Source organism: Cetorhinus maximus, chromosome 16 (assembly GCF_964194155.1).
Source record: "Cetorhinus maximus chromosome 16, sCetMax3.hap1.1, whole genome shotgun sequence".
Lineage (NCBI taxonomy): Eukaryota > Metazoa > Chordata > Chondrichthyes > Lamniformes > Cetorhinidae > Cetorhinus > Cetorhinus maximus.
The window spans coordinates 67,206,071-67,218,423 of record NC_135894.1 but is presented as its reverse complement, the minus strand read 5'-3'; the positions used below and the strand labels follow the sequence as shown (position 1 = coordinate 67,218,423).

Genomic DNA, 12,353 nt, shown 5'->3' with positions numbered 1-12,353 from the left:
GGGGTGCAGGTGGAAACCCCTGGAGGGTTATGGAGGTGGGGGAGTGCATTGGGGGTGGGGGGGGGGGGACAGTTAGGGGTTTAGGGGTAGTCCCCTGGGTCTGTACAATAGTTACCCAGAAGTTAGAAGTGGTTTTAATCCTTCTAACTTTTTCTGGCTAGCTGTTGATGTAACCCAGTTGGAACCATCTGAAGTTTGCAATTTAAATCGCATTTCTGATGGCTCCCAGTGCAAGGCAATTGCCCGCAGGAAGTTTGCAATTCTGGCAATTGCCGTGTAAACCTGACCTGGGAACTTCCAATTCCCCAGTGCATCTTTGGAGTATCTCGCAATATGACGTTGAGGAGCTCGGAAGTTACGGTCCATTATGTTTTTCCATTCTTCCTACTAAAGAGGATAACTCCACATTATGCTAAATCTAACACTTTCTTGTTCACACATTTAATCTACGTATATCTTCTGTCAGACTCTTTGGACTAGAAATTCGCTTGCCCCAATTTTTGAGCATAGGGACTGCAATTTGCAACCTGCTTGTGTCTATTGGAATCGAGGTGGGAATTATATAAAATTCATGTACCCACTTCATTTCCTGGATTGTAGGGTGGTCACAAGTGGCTCTCACACTTGCCTGGAATCCTCTGTATTGCCAATGTCATCTGTGCATCTCAGGGAGCCGAGTGTCACTGTGAATAAACCACATGTTCCAGGCAGCCTCCCATTTTTAAATTACAGCCCTGAAATACATTGCAAGATACTGGATAATCACAGAGGAACGAGGAGGTTGGCACACCACAGATCATAGAATAGAATCATGGAATGGTTACAGCACGGAAAGAAGCCTTTCAGTCCATTGTGTCCATGTGGCTTCTCTGAGAAGACAAAGGTTAAGGAAAGAGTTTTCCACTTAAGTAATGCCACCCTGGTTACATGAGGCAGAGATGTAGAGTGCCAGGAAAGGGGCCATGTTGCCACCAGGGACTAGGAAATACTCACTTCTGAGGCTTTAGAAAGAACAGCAGCACATCAGCAGGGTAGTTAATGCCCAGAGTGTGGCTCCCAGAACATGGCACCAGAGACATAAAAAGTTTAATGGGCTCAGCCAGGTGGTCAATGTGAGTCAATGTATCTCCACATGACACCAGTCACCATACCACCCACACCTCACATCAATGCATCACACCTGCGTATTCACCCTGTAGCACACCCGAACACCCAGAACTCACACCTAACATTGTTGTACTACATCTCAACAGACATACCATTCAATCATGCAACTCTACACGCTATATACAACTTACACTACTTACAATTGTTATGGACAGGGGAGGAAAGATAACTGAAACTGCCTAATTCCCTTCCCTTTCTTCCCACAATCACTGTGGTTGTTTTGGAAAGGTAGTTATGTGTGTTTCCAAGCCCCCTTTAGCGTGTAGTTAATTTAAAAGACCAGAAGCAGACTTTTGTGAGTTTAAATAAAGAAGGTTATTTATTCACATACTCACCCCATGTCTAAACACTACATCAATCACTTAGCACTTATGCACACACATACATTGGAGGAAAATATAGTTAAAGAAAATAGGACTTTTTAACAAGTTGTAAACAAAAGAATAATTCACACGTCCCCTAGCTCATTGCAGGAAAATAGTCTTGTGAAAATGCAAGACTTTTCCACTCTTGTTGTAGTTTGGACGAGTTCAGATAGCTAGAGTCGGATATCAGGATTATTGTAAGATTCTCTCAAAGAGATGGAAGTTCAACAGGTCATGAAGTTAGGCGTTTGTGGCTTTTATATCAGGAGGTCCAATTTCTTTACAGGTGGACTTGCATTTAGTTTCTTAAAAGGCAAAAATGACACTATCTTTTCTGCAGCTGCTATTTCTTCAGTGTTTTTTTGCAAGCTGCCCAGGTTTTTTTTGGGTCTTTGGATCAAGACTTGTTACCTCCAGCCAGTTTTGGTCACATTATCAGTATTGGTATTGCATAACCAGAATGGGCAACATACAGAATATAACTCTACATGCCTCTGCAAACCGACAGTTATTTAACTATGGCAGGCACATCACCCAACTACAGTGACACAGGCATTGACATTCAGCTCTCTCTCTTGCAGGAAAGGGTTAGAAAAACAGGTGGACCTCCAAAGCACTATCAAGCATCCATTTCCACAGTGCCCTGGAGATGCTGCATAAGTTTATGGGCACCAATGCCACAGAGCCAATGGCACTGGTGCTGCCAAGGCCATCCAGGATGATGGCAAGTTGCGGTCTTATGCACGTTCTTCTCTCATTTCTGACCTTTATCTGAAAGGTGCCATGAAAAAGAAGGCAAAGGCACATGGGATACAGGGTAATTTGATAAGGTGGATTCAAAATTGGCTTAGTTGTAGGAGGCAGAGGGCGATGATACAAGGATGCTTTGGTGACTGGAAGCGAGTGTCCAGTGGCGTACCACAGGGATCTGTGCTCGGTCCCCTATTATTTGTCATTTATATAAACGACATAGATGTCAATGTAGGAGGTAGGATTAGTAAGTTTGCAGATGACACAAAGATTGGCCGGGTGGTTAACAGTGAGGTTGAGTGTCTTGGGCTACAGGAAGATATAGACGGGATGGTCAAATAAGCAGATAAGTGGCAGATGGGATTTAACCCTGAAAAGTGTGAGGTGATACACTTTGGAAGGAGTAATTTGACAAGGACGTATTCAATGAACGGCATGACACTAGGGAGTTCTGAGGAACAAAGGGACCTTGGCATGTGTGTCCATAGATCTCTGAAGGCAGAGGGGCATGTTAGTGGGGTGGTGAAAAAGGCATATGGGACACTTGCCTTTATCAATCGAGGCATAGATTACAAAAGTAGGGAGTCATGTTGGAGTTGCATAGAACCTTGGTGAGGCCACAACTGGAGTACTGTGTGCAGTTCTGGTCGCCACATTATAGGAAGGATGTGATTGCACTGGAGGGGATGCAGAGGAGATTCACCAGGATGTTGCCTGGGACGAAACATTTAAGTTATGAAGAGAGGTTGGATAGACTTGGGTTGTTTTCGTTGGAGCAGAGAAGACTGAGGGGCGACCTGATCGAGGTGTACAAGATGATGAGGGGCATGGACAGGGTGGATAGGGAGCAGCTGTTCCCTTTAGTTGAAGGGTCTGTCACAAGGGGGCATAAATTCAAGGTGAGGGGCAGGAGGATTAGGGGGGATGTGAGGAAAAACTTTTTTACCCAGAGGGTGGTGACGGTCTGGAATACATTGCCTGGGAGGGTGGTGGAGGCAGGTTGCCTCACATCCTTTAAAAAGTACCTGGATGAGCACTTGGCACTTCATAACATTCAAGGCTATGGGCCAAGTGCTGGCAAATGGGATTAGGTAGGTAGGTCACATGTCGGTGCAGACTCGATGGGCCGAAGGACCTCTTCTGCACTGTGATTCTGTGTGAAATTGAAACTGCAGATGGGAGTATTGTGGACCTCTTTCTTTTTCCCCTACAACTCCCTTGTGCTTTTATGCTTTCAGGTAGTCAAGAACTGCCGGCTGCTCAGTCATTGGTGCCTCTGGCAAAAGGACAAAGGGAAAAGCAGATGTCTGGCGAGGATGCACCGTCATTTGACCTAATTCTCAAAGCCGCCAGTTCAGGTCTTGGCACTGTGCATACTTTAGAGGCTAGTACAGAGTCAAGATCTGCACAACTCACCAGGTATGAATGGGCTGCGGCCAGGGCAAGGGGATAGGTCAGCTCGTGTCTGCGAGATCTCACATTCATTCTGTTGAGGCAGACTGCAAGAAAATGCTGATGACGGTGTATACTGAGATGCTCGGTGCCTTGGCAGGTCTGCTAGATAGGCTACATTCACTGGCTGGAGCATGAAGGAGTCCAGCTCCACCATGATATAGGATAGCACACAAAAGTTGGAGCCCATTCTTTCCACCGTGAAGGTGTTGGGCACCTTGCTGGCAGCACTGTTTGACCTGGCCATAATCGAGTGTCTCTGGCTGCTGTCTCAGCTCCTACTGCAGCACTGGCACAGGCCTTCCTATGTCTCAGTGCTGCAGTGGAAGCTCAGCCGGAAGAAGAGATCCCTGGCTGCTGGCCTGCAGATTCTGACTGCTGCCATTGTGCATGCGGATCTCAGTGCTCAAAGGGGTGCAGGCTCTCACAGCAGATCAGCAATCTTTGCTCCAGCAGATTATTAGGATTGCTGAGATGCTACCCCATGGGAGTGGCAGTGGCACCAACACCATGGAGCACAAACCTGCTGTCTTCTCTAAGAATGACAACATTTGTGCTCCCACCATAGCCACTCCACCTGTGCCCTTGAAAATGCCTGTCAGCTAGCCAGCTCAAACTGTTGCCACCCATGCCAAGGTGGTACAATCCAGAGCCGGGCCCTCAAGGCTCAGAGTTGCTCAAGGGCATTCAACAATGTCATCTGCTCTCTTCCCCAGTGAAAATCAGCAGCCTTGCAGCAGCTGCTGGGATAGCACTGCACAGGAACACCAACCCAGGCAGGACAGGATGCACAAGAGTAATTACTTCTGGTTTTCTGTATAATTGATGTATAGCTGGATAAGGTTGTTGAGTGATATTTTTGCTGATGGCCTTATTGAATGATGATGACCAAGGGGATTTTATGATTGGGAGTCAGGAATGGATCTGCTGTTTGGATATGATGGGTCCACGTTGGGGATGGGGATGTTTGCTTGACTGAAGTGAAATCTCACAATGTGGATCTTCTCCCTCCATCTAACTGCATGTGGTGGACGTAGTCCTTTCTCTTCCTGGTTCCAGGATGGCGTTTGAGTCCCAGGAGATATTAGCTGGGCTTTCATAATTGCAAGGTTGTGAAGGATGCAAAACACCACAACAAAATATGAAGATCCTCTCAGGCATGTGCTCCAGAGAACCCCCCAAGTGATCAAAGCAGCAAGACCTTTACTTTAGAAGATCCATGGCTTGTTCCACATTATAGCTTTCATTGAAGACCCACTGATCTCATGTCAAATGGCATGAGGGAGTCATGAGCCATGTGTGGAGGAGATAGCACTCGTCAGCAAGCAGGCATCCAAAGGCATGTCTTACAGGCCAGAAGACAGTTGATATTGCTGAATGATAAAAGCATCATGAGTGCTGCCAGGATAGTGGGCTTTCAGCGAGGTGAACTCCTTCTTTCGACCACACACAAACTGCACATTGACAGAGAATGGTAGCCCCTGCGGTTGTGGAATCATTCCCCGTTGAGGTAGGGCCTCCTATCCTGGAAAACCGACGTACCTTTCCATCCTGACCTTCCCTTCTCAGGGAAGTCCCTCTCTTTCTAAATGATGCCTCTGTCACCTTCCTGTAGCTTCTATGTTTGGTGAACTAAGACACATTGCTGATGCCGCCTGCTCCTGGCAGAAGGATCCCATTGCGTAGAATGTAATGGCAGCAAGTGATCTTCACAGCCACTGGAAGGACAGTCTTCAGACTGGTTTGGGTTTCTAGGTCATTGTGGAAGAGGTGGCACAACTCCATCACTATCCCCTTTGTGAAACATAGCCTCCTGAGGCGCTGCTCTTAGCTGCAAAATTGAAGTGATGCTCCTTCTGTGCTGTAACTTTTCTATGGTACTATGGTTCTATGGTGTGACATTTGCAGGTGGGTCCCCTCCTATGGCCCGAAGATTTTGAAAGTGTGAGATCATGATCTCATCAATGCGAACAGACCAATGCTATATCAGGATACCAAAATTGTAGTTGGGAGTTGTGCAGGCAATATCTTCCTTATTCACTGCTTAAACAAGAAATGTTGAGAAGCAAGGTGGATCCTGTTCCAGCACTATTTAAAGGACCATTCAACAAGTTGCAGTTGAGGCGCTTTTGACTGGCACACATTGCTGTTAATATAATAAAACTTCCCAAGGCACTTCAGAGGAACATTATGAAACAAAATTTGACAACGAGACACATAAGATGATATTTGAACTGATGATCAAATACTTGGTCAGTGACAGCTTTTAAGAGAATCTTGAACAGGAGAGATAGGTGGGGTGGCATAGAGATTTTGGGAGGGAATTCCAGGGCTTAGGGCTTAAGCAGCCGAAGGCACAAATCCCAATAATGAAGCAATTAAAATCGGGTGTGCAACAGCTTAGGTTGGAGGAGGTTACGGAGATAGGAAGGAGCGAAGCCATAGAGGGATTTGAAAACAGGTTGAGAATTTTAAAATTGAGACATTGCCAGACCAGGAGCCATTGTAGGTCAATGAGCATAGATTTGATGGGTGAACAGAGCTTTGTGCCAGTTAGAAAGATGGGCAGCAGGATTTTGGATGAGCTGAGTTTTATGTAGGATTTAAGATGGAAGACCAACCAGGAGAGCACTGGAATAGTCAATCTAGAGGTAACATAGACATGGGTGAGAGCTTCAGCAGCTGCGGAGCTGGGAACATGGGCAGGGCCAATGTGTGTTATGGGGTTAGAAGTAGGCTGTCCGGGTGATGGAGCAGATGTATGGTCAGAAGCTCATCTCGGTGTTAATAAGCAACTAAGCTTCCGACTGGTCTGGTTCAGCCTCAGATAGTTGCAAGGGAGGGGAATGGAGTTGGTGGTTAGGGAATGGACCTTGTAGCAGAGATTGATGACAATGCTTTTGGTCTTCCCAATATTTAGCTGGAAGAAATTTCTGTTCTTCCAGTATTGTTAGACAAGCATTGTAATATAAAGAATAGATGGATTGAGATAAGTGACGGTTAGGTAAAGCTGTGTGACTTCCGTATACATGCGGAATCATGTGTTGAGCTTACAGATGTTGCCGAGGGTCAGCATGTACATGAGAATTTGAATCCACCTCCATGCAGAAGGAATTATTTCTTTGCACTATTGAGAAGCTACTTCACACTCTCTCTAAATTCCCCCTCCCAATGGCTAATTGTATTCTCAGAAATCTGAATTTTTCCTTTTGACACCAGGATCCAGAAATTCAGGAGTGCCCATTTTTGGGTCACGGAGGTGAAGAACAGCAAATACCCATGCCAGAATGGTGAGTTCAGAGGTTCCCCAAATATTGGACATCAGACATATCTGTAATAGAGCCGGCATGGTGCAATAACCTGTCAGCAAAGACTGGAGGAAAATAGTGCTACTGGAAGTTCAACAGCCTTCTATCTCTCAAGCTGTGGCCACTTGGAGATACACCTCATAGGGATACATTTCATAGGAATACCAGAATAGGTTAATGGGCATAGAAGGCAGTCATTAGGGCTTTTCACAAAATTGTTTTTTAGTTCTCTCTGTTCAAAATAAGTAATTTGCCAAATGAAGTGTGATGAAATACAGTGGTGTAGTAAACTCTTTTTGAATTGCTATTAATCTTAATATTCTTAATGATGTAAGAGCCATTCACCCATGAAGTTGTACAGATTGACAGGATTCAGATGGTGGATGTAAGGACTGGGTGAGATGGTTAGAAGGATAGTGTATTGGTGACGGAAAGCTGGTACCATTGTAAGGAGAGGGATTCTTCAGCAGGCCCTCTCTTCAATAATTTACTGCCTGAGAGCTCTATTAGGTGGCAACACTTCTGGTCCTTCTCTTTGGACCTTCTGCTTCCTCATCCCATTCTTGATGATCATACACCAGCCCTCTTCCTCTAATTGATCCAAGGCCACTTTTCTGTTGCTAAGCTGTACAACATTCAATACATAAATAGGAATCATGAGACTTGCTGAAGATTTAATTGAAGGGCGTCACTAAAAATGTATAGAAAGCAAAACCTTTTTTGAAGAGCCTAATGGTCTGCTCTATCAGAACTCTTATTCTTGCATGGCTTTTGTTATAGTGTGCCCATGTTCTTAACAGGAAACATAAGCCAGATGTTATCCCCAAGCTGCCTGCCAGGAAAAAAGGGGGCATTGAGGACTGGTGCTTGTGCACCAGGACTACTGCTAAAAAGCCAGGCATGGACTTTCATTATTCTCTGTCTGTGGTCACAGATGATTTGAATATTAAAGGAATGGAAGACCTTCTGTTGTAGAATATTGCTGGTTGAAAAGGAATCAGCGATCCATGGGATACATGAAATTTTTGCTGTATCTGTGGAAATCCAGTGTCTTAGAAAGTCAAAATTGGCACTAAAGTACATCAGCAGCCTATAAAGAAACTCTTAATGGAGATGATATCCTTTAAATATTACAGTTGTAGCCTATTTTCTGACTGTTAGTACAGTACCATATTTTTGGGGGGTTTTAGAAACTGATCATTCAGGCACTGCCACACACCAATTTTACAGAAGAATCTGATGCAGGACCCTTATTTACATATTTTAATTAGACAAGCTTTTGTTTCAGGCACTTCCAGGGACACTCAGCAAGCACTCGAATTAACATAGCAAAGAACGTACTTGGTGCACACAAAACACTGTGCTACAAAATTTTGGTCTCTTTTGTCCCAGATTTTTGCCTATAAAAATGCCAAAACAGTGTCTTATTCCTCCACCACTAACATCAGTTCTCTTGACAGATGCTGGCTGGCTGCTGAGCATGATTCAGATTTCCAGCATCTGCAGTTTATTGCTTTTGTTTCTTTTCTCGTAGTTAGTTGAATTTATTGAAAACATCAGCAGCTTTTACTGTCCTCATATTAATGGAATGGTATTCTTTTACTTTATTATTATTCTCCTATGTTAGGAAATCTTAAGGACTGTGACAAGTTTTGATCCTTTTTATTTATTATTTATACTTCAGGCAAATTTTATTGGGCTTGCTGAGTCTCCTCCATAAGTGTTATATCTTTCTGATAACTGATCTTCGTAAGGTAATGCATGCAATTGAAACTGTTACCACAAAAATCAAAAGTTCAACTTGGATCTGACCTATATCAGACTTCATCAGATATGATCATTGGACTTACATAAATTTAAAAGATTCCAGATATTTCATGTTAATGGACATTATTAACTGATGCGACTTTCCTTCCACAGTAATGCTCTTCACTTGGTCATGGATGATACTTACAGTTCTATTGCCTTATTCCACATGATGACATATCCCGACAGGACAAAAGATTCGATGTTCACAACATATGTGTTTCCTCGCTCTGTGCCCACATATAACCATTTACTCTGGAAAGGGAGATGGCAGCAGGTAATCCTGGTTTAAAAGAAACATGAGTTATAACATTCAATATTTTCAAAAAAATACCATTAAAAATTACCCATATGTAATAAGAAGAAAATAATGTCCCTGGTGGGATATTAATTTTGTTTCAATCATGAAAAGATTGAGAAACTCAGTGGCAATATTTCCATTCATTTACAAAAAGCCAGATGATTTTCTGTGATGATGCACACAGAGAGACAAGAATAAGTAGAACATTAAGGTCAAGAAAGCTTGGATGGCTAGATACCATTGAATTGAACCAAGGAAGGGGAGGGTATAGCAAGGGGAGGGTGAGAGCAGAAAGGGTGAGTGGGAGAGAGTGATGAAGGGCATGAGGTGCAGTAAGGAAAGGGAGGGGGCGAGGGTGAGAAAGAAAAAGAAAAGGACAAGGGGGGAGAGGAATCACAAGGAAGGAGAGAGAGGGCAGAAGAGAAAAGAAGGGAAAGTGAAAGAAGAGTAAAATGAAAAGTGAACAGGGAGACAGAAAGAGTATGGAGAGAGAAATGAGAAGGGTGATGGAGGAAGGGAAAAGGAGGACACGGAAGTTAGTTACAATCAACAAATAGCACTGGGGAGAGGAGAACAAGATGTGCTTTGGTGAAGAGGCTGAGTTTCAGCCATCGAAGCAGTGCTTTTGAGTAGGGGGGAGGTGGAGCGATACAGTTTGAATGGGTCAATGATGCCCCAAAGCATTTACAACTGCACTATCAAAATCTCAATTCTTTAGCCTTTGGCCGTCTGTTCACCACAATATTTTTGTAGCTACCAGTCTGCTTAAACAGACCCTCACCTCCACTTTTGATGACCCTGTTCCCTTTAAAACCATTACTCTCTCTCACCCTGGCCATTATCCCTGCTCCAGCCCTCATCTCCACTCCCTTAAATCCAATGGAAGGGGACTCAAATGGATATGGCGAGCAACTAGTTTAGCCATTCACCACCAGATTTGAATGGACCACATAAAGCACTATTGGGTCCTCCTCTCATCTGCAAAAACTGCTTTCAATTCCAGGATCATCCTGGAGTACAAAAGTAACCCCCAGCTTCTTTGCTCTACGACATAGCGCCTTCAAACTCTTCTCCCCTGTCTCTCCGTTCTTGCCTCTAAAAACAAAAGTAAGGAGTTAATGGATTTGTTTGTCACCAAAATTAAGACCATCTGATCAGCTGTCTCTGCCACTTCCCATCCTTCCCCTAGTCTACCAGGCTGAGCTTCTGAAGCTTCCCATTGTTACAGTGCTGAATCTGTATCTTTCTCTAGTTTCTCCCCAACTCCCCCATGCCATCACCAACCTCATCTTATCCATGAGATGCACCTTGCAATCTCTCAACCCTATTCCCACTAAACTGCTGACCACCCAACTTCCCTTCCTGAGTCCATGTTAGCTGACATAGTTTAGGGCTCTCTCTCCTCAAATTATGTCCCTCTCTCCTTCAAATCTGCCGTCATCATCCCTCCTCAAAAAAACCAACCCTTAAACCCAGCATCCTTGCAAACTATCACCCCATCTCCAACCTCCTTTTCTTCCCCAAAGTTCTTGAATACATTATTGTCTCACAAATTTGTGCCCATCTTTCCAGGAGCTCCATATTTCAATCCTTCCAATTAGGTTTCTGCCCCTACCACAGTACCAAAATAGCTCTTATCAAAGTCACAAATGACATTCAATGTGACTGTGACAAAGGCAAACTATCTCTCCTCATCCTTCTCCACCTGTCAGCAGCCTTTGGGAGAGTTGATTGCACTTCTCTCCACCGTCACCCAGCTTGATAGAACTGCACTTGCTTGCCCAGAAGGAAAAAAAATCAGTTGAAACTAGCTAAAAACTGCAACTGTATCTAACTGGCCTCCAAATAGAATAGCTGGGTATGTGTTTTGACAATCGGAACGACCGAGAAATCCAACCAGAAATAATTTCACATCTGATTCTATCAGCAACTTAGTGCAAATCTGGGACAAATCCGCCAGAAGTGTGGTAGCGTGCAGGAAAAAGAACATTTTACCCACCAGCCGCAATGATGGCTTTTCACACCTTATCGTCCCAATCCCGCCTCATTAAACATGCATTCCCAGGAAACATGCCGTGTTGATGGCGGGCGGGGTCTCATTCGCCCGCCACACTGTCACCTTGCTGCTTCCTCACGTCGGGCGCCATATTTAAAGCGCAGCCACATGCACACCTCTCAATGCTTCCAGCCCAGGACTCCTCCACAGAAGGCATGGCCCCAAAAGGCAGGAAGGCTGCAGCCCGCCAATTCAGTGACGCATCCCTGGAACACCTTTTGGACGCTGTGAAGGCCCGCCATGATGTTCTCTACCCCCGCAGGAGGGACAGCAACATCACCAATCCGACTTGGCAGGCGGTGGCAGTGGTGGTCAGTGCCAACACCCTGCAAAAGAGGACAGCCACCCAGTGTCCAAAGAGGATGAATGATCTCCTCCGTTCCATCAGGGTAGGTCATTCTTCTCATTACTCTCAACTCACACACTCACAAACCCATCACACATCCACAGGGATCTCAATCACTGCCAGTTCAAGGGACATCACCATTCATTCTCTCACACACAACTTCATTGCCCTCATTCCGTCCATGGCACCATTCACGACCCACACATGCCAGGCATCCTCATCGTCTGGTCTGGCAGGCATCCTGCTTACACTCTCTTTATCTGTATTCATGCAGAACAAGCTGGCATATAAGAGGGAGGAGTCGCACGCTGGCAGGGGAATGCCTCACATCAAAGTTCCAACAGACTTTGAAAATAGAGTTATACAGCTGGCCAGTGAAGATCTGGACTGTTCCTGTGCTGATGGTGTGATCAGAGGTGCCCTGCCAAGTGAGGATCCAGCAGTGCAACAACCATCAGACAGCCATGCTGTGAGTGATGCATCCTGTTTCATACACCACTGCCATGCACTAATTATCTCCCCTTGCTTTCACAGGCACATCTGGGAAACAGCCGAGGGAGTCCACAACACTTGACTCAAGCCCCGAAGACACTTCAGCAGAGAATCTGCTGAAACCCCAATTGAAGACCCATCACAGCGCTCACCCACACCCTCACCAATGCAAAAAAACAAACCTCAGTAGGACCTAGTTCTAGATTAGCCTTGGGGTCACAATATGGTGAGCAAATCGCACTATCTGATCCACAGCAGATGGTGGCAGGGACTCCTCAGGTTTCTGGCACTCAGAGGACTGCTAAAGGCC

The 12,353-nt window shown here is 45.0% G+C and overlaps 1 protein-coding gene across 1 annotated transcript in view; it reads right to left on the bottom strand.

Annotated features, from left to right (window-relative positions):
* stxbp5l (syntaxin binding protein 5L) overlaps positions 1–12,353 on the bottom strand; it is a 578,167-nt gene that overhangs the window by 335,139 nt on the left and 230,675 nt on the right. The window contains exon 5 of the mRNA XM_078559960.1: positions 8,997–9,131. Within this exon, the coding sequence (XP_078416086.1) occupies positions 8,997–9,131 (135 nt within the window). The remainder of the gene's footprint in view (positions 1–8,996; positions 9,132–12,353) is intronic.